This window comes from Sitodiplosis mosellana, unplaced genomic scaffold (genome assembly GCF_009176505.1).
Source record: "Sitodiplosis mosellana isolate CC-2019 unplaced genomic scaffold, AAFC_SMos_1.0 Smas_scaffold_6197, whole genome shotgun sequence".
Taxonomy (NCBI): Eukaryota; Metazoa; Arthropoda; class Insecta; order Diptera; family Cecidomyiidae; genus Sitodiplosis; species Sitodiplosis mosellana.
Window position 1 is genome coordinate 8,982,344 of NW_022601438.1, and position 19,598 is coordinate 9,001,941.

Genomic DNA, 19,598 nt, shown 5'->3' on the forward strand with positions numbered 1-19,598 from the left:
TGGCCGAAATTTAGAAAAAAAAAACACACACAAACACTAAAAAACAAACAAAAACACTAAAAACTAATCAAAAATAGAAATCAAAAAAAAAAAACAAAAGAAAAAAATCAAAAACCCATCCCACACACACAAACACACACAACACAAAAAATATGATTCTTGATTGATATCCCCACGAATCGATTCTAGTCCAAAAAGTTCAGCAGCAGCTTCCACATCATTCGATGATCAAATTCAATCAGAAACAATGAATAGCACTGAAAATGCCGTTTTTGACAATTCCATGAACGATTCACAACAAGCTCATGATTCATCCACACAAATTGCATCGCCGGATCGAACATCCACACCGGCACCGAGCATTGAATCAAACGATCAAAATCATTGCATGAATGAGCTACGACCGCCACCAACACCATCACCCGGATGCGAAAAATCACCATCATGGGAGCAACAACAACAAACCAATACCAACTCCAATTCAGCCGATAACGATGCAATCGATTCAGAGGTAAGTGCGACCAATGCAACTTTGCACACACACACACTCAATTGCCCGATTAGAATTGATTAGAATTTATTTCGTTTTTAATTTTGCTCAACAACAACAACAAACAAAAATACAGAAAAATTTCAACGAATCCGCAGTTCGATCGAATGAAGGCGGCAAAGACAAACATCACAAGGACAAAAAAGATCGCAGCGCTGCAAAGAAGCTCATAAAAGAACTGTCATCGTGCAAAACTATGTTAGAAGAGATGGAGGTAAGTAGGCGATAAAGTAATGCCAAGCGCACCTGTGCCAATGGCAAATATTGAACATGTTTCCCTCCGATTTTGCTTTACAGTTGCATGAAGAGTCCTGGCCATTTTTATTGCCTGTCAATACGAAACAGTTTCCAACTTATCGAAAAATCATTAAGCATCCCATGGACTTGTCAACAATCAAAAAGCGCATCCAAGATTTGCAGTAAGTTATTCGATCAATTGTTTGCTCTATTGTAATTTTCCACAAAGAAAAGGAAAATTCATGATTTCTCCTTGTTGCAGATACAAATCACGCGACGATTTTATCGCCGATGTTCGTTTGATATTTGATAATTGTGAGATGTTCAACGAGGACGACTCACCGGTGGGCAAAGCAGGACACTCGCTTCGTAAATTTTTCGAAGCTCGATGGGTTGATCTAACCGACAAACATTCATGATATCATTTATTTCAAACCAAATTTCCAAACAACAACTAGCCGTTAAACACAATTTTCTCATAAAATGCCCGCATTGCATGCCGTGCAAAATTAAAATGCACTGCAAACGAAGAGAGATTCTTTGAACCGACTTGACACAATTCCGATTAAATGGACAAAAAATTGCATGATGAAAAAATTTTCTATGTAAAATGTGAATAAATATGTATTATTGATATAAATTATTATAATTTTTTTGTTGCATACAACGTTTTTTTTTGTGTCGAAATCGAACGAAGAGTATACAAAATTGTACTTAAAGCCATTTCGGAGTAGAGAACTAAAAGGGAAATCTATAAAATAATTTATACAAAAAAAATAAATAAATCCAAACGCAATGATAAATCAAGTGACTGGATCTGAACTTGCCTGGTGTTATCATTGTGTTAACTAAACTACTTAAGACAAATAAAAGTTTAAAACAAAAGATACAAAAAAAAAACAAATTTTGAACAAATTACATTCTTCAAAGCAACACTAAATGTGTTGCATACTCAATTATCATTTTCATCGTTCCAAGCAACTAATTGTTTTGACAGCTGTAATGTGAATTTATTTTGTGTTCAAATGTTGATGAAGAAAGAAACAACGCTAACAAACCCGGTTCAGTTTAAGTTAGAATTTATTTTGTGAATTATTGATTTAATGTGACCGATTTGATATGGACAAAGCAGCTAAACTAAAAGAATTATATATAAATATGGTATAGACAGTCAGCAGCTCTAAAACAAAACGAGATAAAAAAAACTCACAATTACAGAAAAAAAAATGTCTTGAGACACAATTAACGATATGACAGTATTATTCCGCAAAAGAAAAGTTATAACGATGCAGAGTAGATGTAAAAATCGATCTGTTTATACGACCTTACTCTATATATATATATATAGGGATTATGTTGAAATGTGTGCAGACTCACGGTGCACACACATAAATATATATATATGATTCGACGAAATCGATGTGATTAGTCGATGTCATTTCGTCACCTCCCCCGTAGCAGTATTTTCACCAAATGTGGAAATACACGAAAACGATTGAGAAAACGAAATGAACATTTTTTTTTTGTCTTTTAGTTTATTCAGTTTCGTCATGTGACACTTTGGTACCGTGACCGATGAGTACAGGGTTTTATTTTTGCAGCTTAATTTATAGAAATGAAAATGAGAAGAAAAAAACACACGCAGAAGATGAAAATGAAATTAAACAAAAAAATATTAAGAAAAATGAAATCGAAATTCAATGAAAAAAAAATCAATCAAATATTTTCGCCTCGAATAAAAATGAGGGGCAGAAAAATAGAAAAGGATCCAAGTGCGAGGTTTATGTTGGGCTTATGGAATTATTTAGACATAATGGCGCCTCTCTCCTTTATTCCAAAATGAATGTCATGCACAATATTTCAGAAAAATTACAAACAAAATTATGTATGAGGTGTTAATGTGTGGCCATCTGCCTCCACCACACGCCATGCATAGGTTATATTTTCAACAAAAAAAAACATGATTATTTAGTGATTTAGATTTCATGCATAGGCTCAAACACATATATATGTAGTATACTAAATAAAAAAAACAACAACAAACAAACAAATCATATAATTATAGTAATATTTTTATTTTAGTAACAAAAAAAAATCACACACACACAAATCATATTAACTGCCTAATGTTAATGACGAACAAAAAAAAATTGATTATGATGAGATCGCGCAGGCGAAAACTAACTGAAACACACACAAGTACACATATGCAGTAAACAGAGAAGAAGAAAAAAAAACAATTGTAGAGAGAAAATAAAATTTAAAAAAAAAAACAATTCTTAATAAACTAGATACGGTAGATGAAAAATACGTTTCTATGACACCCTAGATTAAATGGCTTTTTTTTGTATATATCAACCAATAAACTGAACGATTATGTTTTTTTCTTCTTCTTGCTTTCTTTCTTCGAGAAGAAAGAAGAGAGTGAAAGAAAAATTAATAACAAAATAAACACTAATTGAAAAATTGAAAAATACTTTTACTTTTATAATATTTACCAAAATGGAAAGAAAGCATCATATTATCACTTGAATCAGGATTTGCAGTTTTTTTTTTGGTTATTGTTGGTGGAATGAGTAGTATGTTTAACCCGATTATTTAAAAGAACAGCTCCCATTCTCACCACAATATTTAATTTGTGTAAATATTATTTTTCTTTCTTTGCTAATCAGAGAAGAAAAAAAAACTGCATTTTTTTGTGAAAGTCTTCGAAACAAACGAAAAAAAACCACAAAATGGAGAGAGAGAGAGAGAGAGAGAGAGAGAGAGAGAGAGAGAGAGAGAAAAGCAATTCTTAAATAAATCAATACAATGCTTGTATTTATTTTTGTACAGTAACCAATTAAGTGAAGAGAACAGACGACGCATGATGCGAATCTGACGCATTGCGAGGATTCAAGCGAGGATGAACCTTATAACGGCTGCATATGCTACGATATTATTGTCCCATTTCAAAATTATTCTCAAACGTTGGTACACACAACAAATTGATTTCAATAATGTTCCAAAATATTGGATTCGTTTACTCAAACATGTATAGAAGAGGAAAAAGAAAACTATATAAAAATGAGAACTGCCATAACCCAAATTTAAATGCTTAAAAACAAACAAGCACGACATGAATAGTTTTTTTTTAGAAGCCGAATGACGTTATAAAACGGCGAAAATTATTAAACAATCCATGTTATTACATATTCAACGGCACTGAAGAGATAGAGAAGATAACGAAAAATATGGAGAACGAAAAGAGAGATTTAAAAAAAACACACAAAATAAGTCAATGTTTATTAAATTTAGAGAAACAAAACAACAATGATAACAATAATATATCGTGCTATAAATAATCGAGACAAACAAACAAAACAACTAATATATCAAGAAATAACTAATTGAGAGAAGAATATCGTTTTAGAATGAAAGCGTTTTAGCTAAAAAAATCCGATATGGTGCGGGTTTTTCTCTTAATGGATGAGAGGTAAAAAAAGGGTCAATCACCGTCCCTAGAACACCGTTTTTTTTTCTATATAGACACACAGATCTTTCAAATTCATCCACATGGTGTGTTCATGCGCATACCATTGTCCCAGCCGGTCGACATTCATTCACCACACATGATAATGAATCTACTTCCTGCTCATCTCGAATATTTTTCAGTATTTATTTTTGAATTTTTTTTTTCTTCTATTAAATAGTTTTTCGGTTCGTTTTTTTATATAAGGTAAAAATCAAACCAATCTGGTCCTGATATTGTGGCCTGCTAAAATGAATATTTATTGAATGAATAAAGATGTGAAGAAAAAAACACTACCGACGATAAAAATGAGCCACTTAATTACATATTTGGCTTGTTCGAATTTCCACTAAAAAAATGAACACCGTGACAGAAAATTTCAACTAACTCTAACTAACTGTTGACTAAAAGAATAAATTATATTAAAACAAAGCAAAATCGAAAACAAAATATGAAACATGAACTCCTCTCGATGGGAATTCCGTAGTAAACAATAGTAACAAATTGGCGGAAATTGCATTGCGATTGCAATCACTTAAATCCAACTTAAATTAAATAAGTGACGAAAAAAAACCACAACACACAAATGAAGAATAACAATTGTAAATCACTTATCAATTTATGTAAGGAATAATAAATGGATAAAAATGAACTATATTTTGCTTTGATGTTTATTATTTCGCAATGCAAACTTCACATTGTATGGACATATACCGGGAGTATGGGAGAAAGAAAGGTAAGGGAATCCAGGCTGATGATTCAAAAAAGATAAGCATATCAATAAATACAACTGTGTGTAGTGTGGTTCAAGTGTCGATTTTTGTATGGAAACAAAATTCCGTAAGATGGCAGCATGCACACCAAATGTCCACTCCAACATGTCATAAGTCCAAAAATAACAAAGACTCACTAAGAGGTTATACATCCGTGCGATAGCAATATATCGATGGAGCAATAGAATATAGGTACCTTAGAACAACAAAGGACTTGTAAATAGTTGTCTCTATGACTCACTTCAACGAGTTGACAAAAAATTTCTTCTAACTACGTTTCATTTCTTTTTTTTTAGGAATATTGGATATTTGACAGTGTGGAACTATGGCCGATTCCTTGCAAGATGAACACTTTGATTTATATCAGGAGATTGCCCGATCGGCATTTGCCGATATGTTGCATGACCACGAACGGAATGAAAAGTATTTTTATGCATTGAAAAAGGCCATCGATAAGATGCACGAACGAAATTTGCCGGCGCATGTTTTGGACATCGGCACCGGTACCGGGCTTCTATCAATGATGGCTGTCAAATGTGGTGCCGATTCGGTAATTGCCTGCGAAGCATTCCGGCCCATGGCCGATTGTGCGGAGAAAATTATCGAAAGCAATGGCATGGCCGGACAAATACAATTGATTAAAAGACGTTCCACTGATATTTTCGAAAAAGATTTGCCGCAACGAGCCAACATTTTAGTTACCGAAGTATTTGACACCGAATTGATTGGTGAAGGTGCGATTGAAACATTCAATCATGCTCATTTGCATTTGTTGGACACAGATTGCATCGTTGTGCCAGATTCAGCGAAAATTTTTGTGCAAGTGGTCGAATCACCGTTGGCTTGGGCATGGAATATGCCAAAATTAATCGCAGATCTTGATGGAGATGTCTTAGTTCGAACACCGTGCGAGGTTGGTTCAAATCTCAATTTTTGACTGTTCGGTTTTGGTTATTGCTTCAAAAATCCATTTCATTTTCATTTAAAATATGCTAAATCCATTTCTTTGGTTCACTTTCAGATCACCGATTGCAAAGGCATCTCCGAGCTGCACGATATCCAGCTGAATCAGTTTCCGGTTCATCAATTCCGTGAAGTTGCCGAACCAGCGGCTGTATTTGAATTTGATTGGTCTGGGAAAAGTGTCATTTCGAAGAATGAATTCCGCAAAGTGACTATCAAAGCCAAGCAAAATGGTACGGCACAAGTGTTCTTCATGTGGTGGGTGTTGAAAATGGACCAAGATGGCGAAATCCGTATTAGCTGTGCACCGCATTGGGCTCACGAAGATTTTTACGACTTGAAAAACGAGCGTCCACAATTCCAACCCGAGCAAAATGTCATTCCGTGGCGTGATCATTGGATGCAAGCCATTTACTATGCACCAAAACCAGTGCAAATCGGTGTCGATGAAGAATTACTCTTGAAATGCAATCGTGATGAATTCTCATTGTGGTTTGATCTCACTCGAGCCGGCAGCGAAGATGATAATACTCAAGAAAGTGTCCGAGATCGCCCAATGTGCACGTGTGGCTTCCATTTGGCGCTATCTCGAACCCGTATCGGACAAATGAACCATAGTTTACGATTGAAAAAATTCCAAAAGATCTTTAATAAGGCGCTTGATCAAAATTCAACCGTTTTATTCATCAGCGAAGGCTCATTACTCGGTCTAATGATTGCTGCACTCAAAGTGAAACATGTGTATGTTTTGGATTCCAACAAGTATACGCGTCGTGTGCTTGAAAAGTACATTGACTTCAATCGCTTCAGCAACATCACACTCTTGGAAGACGTGAATGAATCGAATGTTGATTGGCCCACAATTACGCACATCATTGGTGAGCCCAGCTTTATAACATCGATTCTGCCATGGGATAATTTCTATTTTGGCGAAATTGTGAACAAAGTCAAGGGTTTTTGCAATGAAAGTGTTCAAATTCTACCTCATACTGCTACTATTCGCGCCGTTCCAGTGGAATTTCTGGATTTACACAAAATATTTGCTCCGTTCGATGTTTGTGAATCGTTCGACTTGACGCTATTTGATCGAGTCATTGAGGTGAGTGTACTGAATCGTTCAGCGGTTGTTTAAGCTTTATGGTTTGATTCATGATAAAAATCAAATGAATAAAAAATGGCAACGACCAAAGAATACTAAAATAATGATTTGCATTCTAGGAATCGTCCGAATTTGCTGATGACATTGTTGAAGCTCAACCGCTGTGGGAATATCCAAGCATAGCATTAGGAATGGCAAAATCGGTATTTTCCATTGACTTTGCCACATCGTCAACCAGTTCTGAACACAATGAACTAGAAATTAGAACGTGAGTATTTAAACCAGTTTAGGTAAAATATTAGCTTAATATCTGGGTTGGATTATTTTTTCAGTGCCGGTTCATGCAATGGGATTGCATTTTGGACGGAATTCAATTTTCTGAGTACGCAAACGACGATCATAAGCACCGGTCCATTAAACGACATGGCACTAAATAATTTCATCGATTGGGACATGTACACACGGCAAGGTGTACATCTATTCTGGAAGCCAATTGCATCCAATAACGACGAAGTAACAACCATCCCATGTCGCGTCCAACGCAGCGACGACAATGCCATTTATTTCAACTTTGTATAATTCCACACGACAATTTCATGTCAAATATTTCGCACCATTAGCTGTAAATTATTGTCTTTTTTTCATGTTTGACTTTTTTTTAATCGTCGAAAGTCGACTCAACCATTTTAGTCGGTAGGCATGAAAACGAAAAATTAAAACATTCATATTTGATGAAGTGCTGCTTAAAGCATTTCAGAGTACTGTTACTTTTTCTTAAAATGCAAAGTATTTTTCCTTTATTTTCATAGCAAATGACCATTTCAAATGAAATGAAAAACAGCAACAAAAAATTTCTCCAAACTACATTCTTGAAATGGAAGCGCTAACGAAGGGAAATAAATAAATAAAATGTTTAGCCAAAATAAAATGTTGTTTTTGTTTTGCCGAGCAATAAATTTGCCTATAAATACGACACGGTTAAATTGAAACGAGAGTGAAGAGAAGTGAAGAGAAGTAAAAGACACACACAAAAACTGGTTTTTATGACCAGAGAGTCGTTTAAATGTTGCGACTTTGTACACAGCAGCCGCAATACATTTGATGCTTGCGGTTGAAATATATGTACTCGATCTCGCATGTGCGACAAGAGGCGCGCGCGTCTCAATATGATTCACTCGAGAATATATAGAAATGTTTAGAAGAGGCTGGTGTGTATTGATGTATATATATGGAATCGTCGGTCGCTTATTTTCCATGGAGCAAAATAAAAAGGCCTATGATGCCAGATAAAAAGTGAAATTGATCGTGGATTTTAGCACAACGCTTTAGAAAGAAAAAAAATAGCGGGTTTTCTCACATACGATAATGCGCGAAATAAAAATAAATTACGATGTCGACGACAACAATTTGAGAAAAACAACAACAACAACAACAGAAGAATGACAGTGTGTTATGAGCATAAAGTGTGCGGTCGCACCGATGTTCACTACGAAACAGCCTTTGCTCAAACGATTTTTCAAGCGTATTTCCACTTTCCTCCGATGTTGATTGTCGTGTGATCGTTTCGGCCAAGTCGTGATAGTACAATGGTCAAAGCTCACTCACAATACTGGTTATACTCGCTTTTAATCCCTCTTCATGCTCTACCGAGTGGCTTGATCGTGATGCTGCTTTCTTACACAATGGCGCTTCATTCAATTTCACCATCACTCCTTTTCCTCTTTTCCCAGCTAAGCAGCGAATTTGAATTTTCAAGATCATTGCTTTTGCCGCGCATAATTGCACTGCAAACCAAACGGTATAATCAGTGAGTGAGTGCGGGCATTAGATGAGACTATCGTGTTTTCCGCTGTAATTGCATCTTATCGTAACGTATCGTATCGTATCGTATCGTACGCGCATCTACTTTGCAAATCACCTTTTGATGTCACGATAATTATTGACAGACAAATTGTGGGCTTCGAAAGTAATCAATAAATATGCCCAATGGTAAATTACTTGATTTACATTGATTGATTGGCTGGCTGGTTTGCTTGCTTGTGCGAACGAAACCGATGATAAGGCGAAAATTGCGATAATAAAGGGCGAAGAAAGTGCACATAGCACAAGGCCGATAATAACCGACACCGACCAAACGAACGAACGGAAGAGTGTTTCAAACGAGTGTTCCAAAACGTGAATAGTTCAATCATAGTGTGTGGTGATTAATTTGTAACTATGCTCATTAACATTGTCATAATTTACCTGTTCCATTCAACATCAGCCCTCTTTCATCATCACAAAGCGCTGCCACACACGAGAGTATGTATGGAAAATCCGTTAAATTACAAGTGCTTATCGTTTATAAGTGGCTAATCAGAAAGGAAAAGAAATGGAAACTAAAATCAAAAGTGTGCGTGTTTATTAAATGATGATTTAATTTCTTTGTAGATTCATGTGTGTCTAACGCCACCGAATACATTGCTAAAGGTGCAAAAGCATATAATTGAGTGTCAGCACGAGGTAAAATCCAATATTTTCAACGAAGCGTTTAGTTTGATAAACGATCACGCTTTTCATCATCCGGACGATCATACGTCGATTCATCTGTCCGGTCACGATGACTTTGCGCATCGGAATTTTACACTAACCGAACAGGAGATTCTGACATTTTTTGAAAATCATGGACATCCCAGCCACGGAACCCATGGAACCCATGGAGCGGCGGGTCAAATGACTTTCGGTAGTGGACCGCTCGGCTCGTCGATCGATTTATCACATGAACATGACTCAGATGAGCATGAACAACCGATTCATACCGATTCAGATCAACCTATTCATGATAACCCTATTCATGATCACCCTATTCATGATCTACCGGCTCACGATCCAATTGTACATCATCCAAATCCACATCCTTACGGTTGGCAACATCCATATCCAATCGAAAGCTTTTATAAGAAAACGGATGCCGTTCAATTGAATAACAATCCCGAAGAAGTGCAACGCTTGACACGAACCCCAACAGCCAAAAATCCATACACATATTTCAATCCAAAAACCGGCGAACCCGTGAAAATAGGTGCTGATCGACCACGTCGATCCGTGCATGAGCTCGAGATTCATGCCGAAACACACACGGATGAAATACATCCGACGACAGCATCATTCAAAGATAAACGTATCGCTGGAGTATGTGGCTTTGAACTTTAACTAGTGGACTTTAAACATTTCATTTTCTAACTAAATTTTGTGCTCTTTCTCTTCTCTGTCTCTCATTAAAATAATGACACTTTAAATGATGAAATTCTTGTTTGTTCATTCATTTGTGTAGTGCTTGATGCATTGCTTATATGAAAAAAATCATGCTATCGACCCACATACCGGTTACCCAACCTTAGATGGTCTAGTAAACTTCTATTCGGATGGTGTGCACGAGCACGGATTTTTCATGACAACATTGCGGGCCGTTGACTTTTGCTTGAAAGGCGCTTCCCATAAATACCACATAAATCGTCATGTTAAGCCAAGTAATTTGATGGAATTTTGAATTCAATTTTTTTCCCTCCAAAGAAACACTAAATTTAATTGAATACTCACACATCATTGCCAAATCATTTCTGTATTTGTTTTATAGGTGCGGGTGTTAGTTGCGACCTGGCATTTGATATTTTTGATTGTGTTAGCGATCAAATAACCAGCTATTGTAGTAAACATCATTTTCATGGTGATCATTTTGTAAAAGGACACCACCTATCATCGGCGCCGCTGCATTCACACGAGCATGTCATCGATCCACATTATCCGTCGCATCATCATGGGCATATTGACGATGAATACCGCTACGATGATTCATACTATTACAACTAGAAGAGAACAACAATGAAGACAAATCGCAGATTTTTTTTCGTTCAGTTTTGTTTTTACTTAGATCATTTAATTTATTTTATTCAAGTATTTTGTTGTTTGTTTTTCTTGGTTTTTCCTTCAAATAAAATTGCATATAAATTTATATTTGGAAGGGAAAAATAAAGAGAATTACCATTCCATTTAAAAAAAAGAAAACATGATATAAAAAAAACACGAGAAAAACAAATCAATGTTTTGTATTCAATTCATGTCTTAATTTGTAGATAAGTTGTATAAAAAATGAATACATTTTTAATTTCAATTTGATTTTTTTTTTCGTTTCGATTTTTCTCTCTTTATTTTTTTTTTATTAGGAATATTTCATTTTCACTTATAAAGAACAACGAAAAAAAAAACCGAAAAAAAATCTGCACATGATGAAAATTCATTTCCAATTTTTTCGAAAGAAAAGAAAAATCTCCCATTCGCTACTGCTGCTTGCCGAATCAGCACCGACAAAATGTATCTGGTCATACTTAAAGCTAAACAAATATGGCATCATTATTATAATATATCAATCTATTATAATAAGAATGATTACAGAAGTTTGACATGCAAACCACGATTCTCAGTAACCAATTTGTTGTTTCATTGAACCAAAAAAAAAAAATTGAACAGAAAAAATGGCTTGCACGCAAAATATGCACACGAACACACACATGTACGTAGACATGACAATCATCATAGTTGGTTGTGTCCGAGGTCAAGAAATTCACGAAATGGCCTGTAAACAACATGAAATGGACTGTGCGCCAAACAACGACGATGACACTGTTGATGATGATTGAATTCGGGATGATGCACACACAAATCTCTTTCTCTAGCTCGCTCTATTTTATCAATTTACCGTTATCGCTTCCTTTTTAGCCCTGATTTTGTTGTTGTGTGCTTTTTGCTTGTTGTCTTTTTTTCGTACAACAAATGAGACGGTTTGTCTACGCGAATCAAATTGATTATGATTTGTTGTTCAAATGATAATAATGGTCGTACGGTAGCGGTTTAAACTGAAGGGGATTGTACGTGTATTTGTGTGTGTGTGTGTGTGTGTGTGCGATGTGTTACAATTTTGGATGTTTTTTCTTTAATTCTCGGCCCAAACAACGATTCAATTCGAAGAGGAAAATTGAAACGAATGCCTAATTGTGAGATCAATGTGTATCTTGGAAATGTTTTCTTTTCTTTCAGCTAGCTCATACTCAGGAGGTCTTTCGTTGATTCAATATTTGGGCAAAATATTCTTTGGTAATTATTCATTTTCTTTTTATTCGGTTGAATCTTTTTGTTTTGTTTTTCTTTCTTTCTTCGAACGGACACATTTTGATATTCCATATCGTAGTTTGGGTTTACCGCTGGCCAAATTCAAAATCGGATTTGAATAGAAGAAAAAAACAAAATGCATTGTAAATGCAAAACTAACATATGACAACTTGATTTGAGCGTATGTTGCGTGCACAGTGTACACACGCACTATCGATTGCGCGATTTCGACTCTCGACTTGGCTGAATGTAGAAAATGTAGGTGCGGGCGCGCGTGTGCGCCCGTGCGCACGGCATATGTACATTAGCAGTTGTTGTTGTTGTTGTTGTTGTTGTCGGGTTTGCTATATTTGAGCTTATTGACTTTTGCCAATGTCTAATTTGGATATTTCACTTTCTAAATTGGCTGTGTCTTTATTCTGTATGAGTTTATTGTTGCTATCTTTGCTACTATGTAGGATTTTACGTGTGATATTGTTGCTCTGATGCTGTTGCTGTTGCATCGCATCTTTTTGGTTTGTGTCGTTTTTCTCTTTGTGCGCATTGTTTTTATCATGGCTACTGGATTTGGTTTTAATGAATGGGAATATGTTATGGCAACTATTTGGAAGAAAACCGCTGAGCTTATCTTTTTTCGTCAATTGACGATCATTTTTGTTGGAATCGCTGTCGCCCGTTGGTGTTGGTATTGTTGTTGTCATCGTGATCGTCGTAACAGCCACTGTTGTTGCTGTTTCTGTCGGTGGTGGTGGCGGCGATGTCAAAGGCTTTATTACATTCATTTCTTTATGCTGTGTGGTTATGTTGCGGTTATTGGTCATCGCTATTTGTGTATTATTATCGAGGGTATTGAGATTATTTTGATGACTGTCTAGTATTTGTTGCGGAATATTATTGTCTACTTCGTCCACGTTTAAGACACTGTTCGAATGGTTGTGCGAATCTTTGTTGCTCTTGATCGACGGCGGCGATTGTTGTTGCTGTTGCTGTTGCTGTTGCTGATCAGCCACTCGTTCTGATTGGTATGGCGGTGCTTCTGGTGGTCCAAAATCAATGTACACTTGATTTTGTGATGCCAAATAACTTTCGTACGATGGTGCTGAATCTTTTTCACGTAATCGTTTTGCCTGAACAGCACCCCAAATATCTTTCAATTCACCCGATAAATCACGATCCTTTAGCACCTCAGCAGCTCTATAAAATACATTTGCATTTATGTTAATTTCAAATCAATTTACCTCGAAACCGGTTTACAACAATTTTCAGAATGGAATTGCTTCGGTGAGGCAGTACCACAAGCACGCACACACCATATTCATTGCATATTTACCTAGCTAATTTGAGTCCGGGATTCATCGCCTCAACGAAATCACACATTAGTTTGACGAGCGCCAATTTTTCCTAGCAGAAGATAAGATTGAAAAGTTGTAATAAATATGTCACAACGGCGGGCCATCCATTGAATAGAATTGATTTTTTGTTCGGTTATCACGAATTTTTTTTTTCGATCTTTCGTCTAAAAAATTTTTTCTCCATTTGTCAATTCATGAATTTAATTTTGGTGAAAAAAGAATTTTTTCTCCATAGCTCCTTGTTCATCACTCCTCATTTCGCGAAAAAATCATTTTTTACATGAACAAATGAACCTCTATCGGTTTGAACAACAGCATCGAATATTTGCGATGTATGCAGTTCATTTGTATTGGTTGCCGTCTGTGTCAATCGTTGCCACTGTGCATGTACATGTACATGTTCATCACTCTTGTAGGAAAGAGGAAGAAAGAGAGAGAGACTGAGCGGTGCTACAGATAGTCGCTCGTATTGCACAGTGTGAATAGACGGTCGACGAAATTTTTCACTTTGGCTGACTCTTATAATTCGCAAGGTGACGAATTTACCAGTTTGAGTATATTTCGATTTCGGTTCGTATACTATTGTGGCCAACCAGTTCATAAGATGTTTGCTCAGTCTAACTGAAGAACTGGTTAATAATGCAACGAACTCCGTGTAGTTTGTGTGCTGGCCGGGCACTTACGTGCTGAATATCTACCGCTTGCTCATGCCGTGTCATGGCAGGTTCATGGTATGTAAGATAAATCAATTCTTTTTGCAATGGCGTTGGCTTTTCATGCCAATGTTGATGTTGTGTGTGAATTCAAAGAAAATCGAAACAGATTGGATAAATACCTCAGCATCCGAGCATTTTCTACCGACATGCTTTAAAATTGCTGGATTCGCCATCACGGCAAACATAAGCGGTGATTTTGGACTACCTGACGTAACCTAATTAATCAACCAGAAATATAAACACAATTAATATTACCAAGACTGAAATGAAATTGGGCTTTTTCGAGCCACTCAGAAAAGCAAGTGCGATGAGAAAAATAAAATAAAATAAATGTTGTTGGCTTAAGTCAAAATAAGTGGTGGATTTTATTAAGGCTAAAAGCTTCTATATTGCTTTTTTTATCATGTAAATTAGCAAAAAGCCGAGACAGAGAGACAGAGAGAGAGAGAGAGAGAGAGAGAGAGAGAGAGAGAGAGAGTCAGTGAGTGAGAGAGTGAACGAGTGTGTGACGGACGAGAGGCAACACATTGGAGAATGGAAAATGGGAAAGAACTCGCAGTGTGTCGCATTGAAGTTAAAATTATTGCATGACGTCAATAGAAACGTAAACGAAAGGAAAAGTTTCGTCCAAACACCAACAGATTGGCCAGAAATTGTGATTTCTTGTGGTGTTTGCTGTTTGTTCTTTCTTCTTTTCGCATTGCAAAACTGAAGCGCACGTTCTCACTCGCTCATTCACTCTCGCTCCATGTGCCAACTGTAATTGAGGATAATTTGATTAGCATACTAACAAAATAGATATAAATTGTGTGTTCAACATTAACTAGCTTTAGAATAGTTGGTTATTCAGGAGAGATAGACAGAGAATTAGAAAGAAACAAAACACACAAGTAAACGGATACACACACATATATACACACACATACAATCTATACGAAGAATTGAATTGACGGTGCTAAAACTTACTCTCATTCCGCCGTACAATGGGATTGGATCCGTTTCAGAGTGTGGCATACAGATTTTAGTCCAGCTCATCACATTTATGAAGAGCTCTTGACCGTCATCTGTATGATCTTTGATGCACATATGCGGCTGTGGGGGATTTTTAAAGTGACGAAATGCACGTGAATTACGAATTAGATAAGGCGGATCGTGGTATGGAATTTGGGGTTGTTGTTGTTGCTGCTGCTGCAATTGTTTTTGTTGTTGCTGCTGCTGTTGTTGAGCCTCTTGTTGTTGATGGCTTGTGACATTATTGTTTCGCAAACTTATCGATTCATCCGATTCGGTCATAAGTCTAGTTGCCGAATAACTTGGCAAATTCGACATTTTTTCCTTTATTTTTATCTCTCTCTTCTTCTCTCCTTCTTGAAATTTACTATACAAGTTGATTTATTAGTTGAACTCTATCACAGTCGACCTGTCGATAGATTCCAGTTTCCAAGAAGCTTTGGCTTAATTGCGCTCCACTTAAACCAAATACTTGTTATTCGTCTATTTTTGTTCTCTTTATTTTACACTATTTGTCGAAATACATATTTTCAATCCACTTGCTATCGTTCGATGTTCGTACTTGCAGTTGAATGCACTTTTGTATGTATGTTTTTTTTTGTTGTTGTTGTTTTTATTGTTACTATTGTAAATCCACTAGAAAAAAAATCGTCGTCGACGAATTACTAAAAATCTATCCGATGATTGTTGGAACGTTAAACGAAAAAAGAAACAAATTAGGATTGCAATCCAAAATAAATGAAATTTGTCGATAAATTGTCTTTGTCTACGGCTGCTGCTGCTGCTGCTGCTGCTGCTGCTGCTGCTGCTATTGAAATCAAGCACTCCAAAATTTACGTGCATACACACACACCCACCGCGCGCGTTGATAAATCGTGTAGAATACAAGCTAGCCACTGAAAGAGAAATAAACCGACGTCTAAAATATCGATAAATACAGCACTTTTTTTTTATTTCAGCGATTTCAAATGTTTGTTCTATTTTTTCTCTCTGCAATTTGGCTAGTTGGAGTGTGTATTATGTTTTATTTTAATTTCTCTTAATTTTTTTTTCTTCTCTGCTGCCTGCTTTTGCAAGGTGCTTGGTGCTTGTTCGATTCCTTTATTCGCTCTTATTCGATTTTGAGAAAAATTCTTCGCACCAATTCTAGTCAATGCGTTTTAGTGGGCAATAAAATTCCGATTTATTTCACACACGATGAAGAGTTGAGTAGCAACAGAAAAAAACAGAAAAAAAAACAAAAACAACAAATTCACAAAATTCACGAAGAAAACGAACGGAAAAAATTATGTGTAGCCAAATCACACAAGAGAGAAAAAAGCAAACTGAACAGTAGTTGAAAAACAACAAACCCAACCAGAATACCAAAGTAAATAAATAAAAGCCAATGTCATGAATGAATGAACTGATGGTGATGTTGATGTACACAGCACAACACATGCATAAACACTCACAGACTTGGATGTTCTGTTCGTCGGGTGCGTGTAACTTTAACTATATAAATAACAAAAGTTTGAAGAAGAAGAAGAATTAAAAGAGCATAGTGTATGAGTGAGGAAGAGAGCGAACAAACCCCGAAACACAGAGAGACTTTTATAGCGAATGTTTCATATATATATACATATATATATGCACACAAGCTCACACATGAGACGCGGCGCGCGAGAGACACCAATATAAAAATCGAAGCCGTCGTCGGGACGTGAATGAGTTGGATAGTCAGCGGCCGCGAATAACAGGAGAAACCTCAAAACTGGCAAATAACAACACCAAGAACAGAGAGCCGAAACAAATGCCTCGAATGCATATATACCAACAACATACACACACACGCACACACGCACACACACACACACAGACGCATACGATAATAAAATGCTCATGGCATGCATTCGATCAATTTGAAATCCAATTTGTATGTTTATTTCGGAGAATCGAAGCAACGCGCTAGGCAAGGAATTTAATCGTCTCACGCAGCACAAGTGAGCGACAAAACGCTTTGGAAAGGAAAACAAAGGCAAAGTCAAAAGCAAAAACAACGAGCAACAGTAGAAGAAGGAGTGAAATGAAATACAGAAGAAGAAAAAACAACCGAATGTTTGGCTCTCCTCATTTGGCCGACTACGGTGTGTTGTCGACCATGTATGCGTTACCCATATCAAGGAGTGCACATAGTGTGATACACCATAAATAGAGAAAGAATTTGGATTCTATGTGTACTTGGTGAATTCGACGAAAAACACACAGACACACTTAAATTTATATGTTTATATGGTGTGTGCGGTGCACACAACACACACACACACACACACATAAGCAGCGAGAGAGAGAGAGAGAGAGAAACGCGCATTGCACAAAAGGGGATAAAAATGAGGTAAACAGAAACCAATTGGAACGTTGAATTGTACAATTGGATTCTTGTGGCAAATGTTCAAAGCTGAACAGCAGCAAAACAGAGGGACAGAAAAAAATGAATTTAAATGTGTGCTGCAAAGGGTTGCCATCAGGCCAATGACTGAAACACAAATAGAAAAACACAATGGGAACGAGATGCAATGCAGACGGTTAGCTGCGAGAGGATAACGACAACGACAACACAAAAAACATCATGTTGAGTTGTGTGCACCATTTCTCGTATCGATTTCTATTGATTTTTGAAAATAGGCATGCAACAGCAACAGACGCGCTCATATCATACACACAGACACGCACTTGTATGCGTATACAATGAACGAAACGTGACCGCGATGCAACTATACAGTTCATAATCTCTGGCCAGCACAGACTTTCGTCGCGTAACATACATTCCATATACAGGCATAATCTTTCGCTATCTCTCTCTTCCCCTCTTGCGCTTACTCTCTCTCGACTAAATTGAATATAAACAACGGCGTCGTCTCGCATAATCGATGCATTTATTTAAAGTGTGTGCTGTAGAGCTGATATCAAATGATACGAGATGGCACCTCCAGCGCCATGTCACTGGCACAATGAACTTAACGTCAAAACAACTTGTATTTCCATTTGTGTGACAGTTCACAGTATTTTGTATTGTGTATTGTGTGCATCGTCGATTTGACACACACACACACACACAGAGAGAGAGAGAGAGAGAGAGACAGAGAGAGAGAGAGAGAGAGAGAGAGAGAGAGAGAAAGTCAAAACTGACATTTTCATACCATCACACAAAGAACAACTGTTTTTTTTCTCGCAAGAGATTCAGACAATCCGAATCACTTATCGTTTTTTGTTCCCATTTCGATAAAAAAATAAAAAAAAATAAAAGAACACAAACGACATTTAAAACAAGAACGAATTTTCTAGAGCTAGATAAAGCGCGAAAATTAATACATCGCAGTCACATGCAAACATTCATACAGCTGTGAATACAACTAGAGAATGGATAGTCAGGTAATTTCGATTCGATTACAAACAATACGATCAGTGTTTTATTACATTGTTGCATGAAATATATCGTTTTTTTGGGGGATTTTTGGTCTAATACACATACGTCATATTTATGAAAATATGAAAACAAACGCGTACATATTTGTGTAAATGTGAATGGCAACAACAATGAATGTGAACACAACCAATGATTTATGTAAACACAAACTCAGTATGATTATTGAATCGTGAAGCCAAAACGCCTTTTTTTCATTGAATTTAGTAAACATTGCATTTCATTGCTAAATCAATTAAGTCAATGAAAATTGTGAAGGTTGAATGATTGTTGTGTTTTTTTTTTCTAGCCACCACTTGATGATCATTTGGCCGATATTGTAGACGACGAGTGGCGTCAAGAGCAGCTACCACACGAACAAATTTGGGTACCATCGGAAAAATTACCAGATCCCGAAGCGGACAACGGTGACTCGCATCTTACTTTATTGGAGCAGGTAAATTTTTAAATCGAATCTGTTTTTTTGTGTGTGTGTATTTATTTAATTTTCTAAATGGAGATTTCAATAATTTTCTTTCTGTCCAATTTTCAAGGAACAACGATGGACCGATCTTTCGCTCGCTAATCTAACACCGGAATTGACAATGACCGATCAAATCAACATTTCTTCCTCATAAGCTCCGCCATCATTGTTAATTTGGTGTTCCGATGTGAAAAAGAAAAAAAATAAACCGAATAAAAAACCAAAACAAACATATTTACAACAACAACAAAAAAGAACTCTAGAAATCCATAGGTGTATATTTAATATCTGATATGTGAAACCGAAAGTGCAAGT

At 36.4% G+C, this 19,598-nt stretch overlaps 5 protein-coding genes across 57 annotated transcripts in view; 4 read left to right on the plus strand and 1 right to left on the minus strand.

The window, feature by feature from the left end:
• The window catches only part of LOC129577139 (bromodomain adjacent to zinc finger domain protein 2B), a 44,192-nt gene extending 42,765 nt beyond the window's left edge, over positions 1 to 1,427 (plus strand). For 48 of the 50 annotated variants that reach the window (XM_055463636.1, XM_055463683.1, XM_055463646.1 and 45 more), the window contains 4 exons: positions 190 to 511; positions 627 to 764; positions 848 to 969; positions 1,050 to 1,427. In XM_055463636.1, the coding sequence (XP_055319611.1) occupies positions 190 to 511; positions 627 to 764; positions 848 to 969; positions 1,050 to 1,206 (739 nt within the window). In that variant the 3' untranslated portion in view covers positions 1,207 to 1,427. Of the gene's footprint in view, positions 1 to 189; positions 512 to 626; positions 765 to 847; positions 970 to 1,049 lie in introns of those variants that run through there. The other 2 variants (XM_055463681.1, XM_055463682.1) reach the window with 1 other exon arrangement.
• Positions 1,428 to 5,129: 3,702 nt separating this feature from the next.
• Positions 5,130 to 8,061, plus strand: LOC129577144 (protein arginine N-methyltransferase 7). 2 transcript variants are annotated; one of them, XM_055463690.1, is made up of 5 exons: positions 5,130 to 5,263; positions 5,368 to 5,984; positions 6,093 to 7,133; positions 7,253 to 7,401; positions 7,466 to 8,061. In XM_055463690.1, the coding sequence occupies exons 2-5, from the start codon at positions 5,397 to 5,399 to the stop codon at positions 7,710 to 7,712; spliced, it is 2,025 nt and encodes a 674-aa protein (XP_055319665.1). In that variant the 5' UTR covers positions 5,130 to 5,263; positions 5,368 to 5,396; the 3' UTR covers positions 7,713 to 8,061. The 2 variants fall into 2 exon arrangements, with proteins under 2 accessions (XP_055319665.1, XP_055319666.1); XM_055463691.1 differs by having other exon boundaries at positions 5,189 to 5,287.
• A 920-nt stretch (positions 8,062 to 8,981) lies between these two features.
• On the plus strand, positions 8,982 to 10,986 carry LOC129577146 (uncharacterized). The gene is made up of 4 exons (XM_055463695.1): positions 8,982 to 9,434; positions 9,564 to 10,304; positions 10,447 to 10,642; positions 10,750 to 10,986. The coding sequence occupies exons 1-4, from the start codon at positions 9,351 to 9,353 to the stop codon at positions 10,980 to 10,982; spliced, it is 1,254 nt and encodes a 417-aa protein (XP_055319670.1). The 5' UTR covers positions 8,982 to 9,350; the 3' UTR covers positions 10,983 to 10,986.
• A 26-nt stretch (positions 10,987 to 11,012) lies between these two features.
• LOC129577145 (ras-interacting protein RIP3) lies at positions 11,013 to 16,939 on the minus strand. 3 transcript variants are annotated; one of them, XM_055463693.1, is made up of 5 exons: positions 16,723 to 16,939; positions 15,313 to 16,253; positions 14,466 to 14,561; positions 13,609 to 13,679; positions 11,013 to 13,472 (listed from the first exon to the last, which is right to left on the minus strand). In XM_055463693.1, exons 2-5 carry the CDS (start codon positions 15,673 to 15,675, stop codon positions 12,635 to 12,637), a joined length of 1,368 nt encoding a protein of 455 aa, XP_055319668.1. In that variant the 5' UTR covers positions 15,676 to 16,253; positions 16,723 to 16,939; the 3' UTR covers positions 11,013 to 12,634. The 3 variants fall into 3 exon arrangements, with proteins under 3 accessions (XP_055319668.1, XP_055319669.1, XP_055319667.1); XM_055463694.1 differs by having other exon boundaries at positions 16,715 to 16,939; XM_055463692.1 differs by having other exon boundaries at positions 16,710 to 16,939.
• A 1,546-nt stretch (positions 16,940 to 18,485) lies between these two features.
• On the plus strand, positions 18,486 to 19,540 carry LOC129577148 (anaphase-promoting complex subunit 13). Its single transcript, XM_055463699.1, has 3 exons — positions 18,486 to 18,768; positions 19,110 to 19,256; positions 19,354 to 19,540. The coding sequence occupies exons 1-3, from the start codon at positions 18,757 to 18,759 to the stop codon at positions 19,435 to 19,437; spliced, it is 243 nt and encodes an 80-aa protein (XP_055319674.1). The 5' UTR covers positions 18,486 to 18,756; the 3' UTR covers positions 19,438 to 19,540.
• The last annotated feature ends 58 nt before the right edge of the window (positions 19,541 to 19,598 follow it).

What these genes read in the sequence shown, in the direction of transcription:
- LOC129577144 (XM_055463690.1), top strand. Translation starts at nt 5,397, where the DNA reads ATGGCCGATTCCTTGCAAGATGAACACTTTGATTTATATCAGGAGATT. An exon ending in TATTTGATCGAGTCATTGAG is followed by an intron (nt 7,134 to 7,252) that starts GTGAGTGTACTG and finishes TTTGCATTCTAG; the next exon opens with GAATCGTCCGAATTTGCTGA. An exon ending in AATGAACTAGAAATTAGAAC is followed by an intron (nt 7,402 to 7,465) that starts GTGAGTATTTAA and finishes TTATTTTTTCAG; the next exon opens with TGCCGGTTCATGCAATGGGA.
- LOC129577146 (XM_055463695.1), top strand. Translation starts at nt 9,351, where the DNA reads ATGCTCATTAACATTGTCATAATTTACCTGTTCCATTCAACATCAGCC. An exon ending in AAGCGCTGCCACACACGAGA is followed by an intron (nt 9,435 to 9,563) that starts GTATGTATGGAA and finishes ATTTCTTTGTAG; the next exon opens with ATTCATGTGTGTCTAACGCC. An exon ending in AAATCGTCATGTTAAGCCAA is followed by an intron (nt 10,643 to 10,749) that starts GTAATTTGATGG and finishes TTTGTTTTATAG; the next exon opens with GTGCGGGTGTTAGTTGCGAC.
- LOC129577148 (XM_055463699.1), top strand. An exon ending in ATCTTACTTTATTGGAGCAG is followed by an intron (nt 19,257 to 19,353) that starts GTAAATTTTTAA and finishes CCAATTTTCAAG; the next exon opens with GAACAACGATGGACCGATCT.
- LOC129577145 (XM_055463693.1), bottom strand. Translation starts at nt 15,675, where the DNA reads ATGTCGAATTTGCCAAGTTATTCGGCAACTAGACTTATGACCGAATCG. An exon ending in CATTGTACGGCGGAATGAGA is followed by an intron (nt 14,562 to 15,312) that starts GTAAGTTTTAGC and finishes TTGATTAATTAG; the next exon opens with GTTACGTCAGGTAGTCCAAA. An exon ending in CCCGGACTCAAATTAGCTAG is followed by an intron (nt 13,473 to 13,608) that starts GTAAATATGCAA and finishes TGTATTTTATAG; the next exon opens with AGCTGCTGAGGTGCTAAAGG.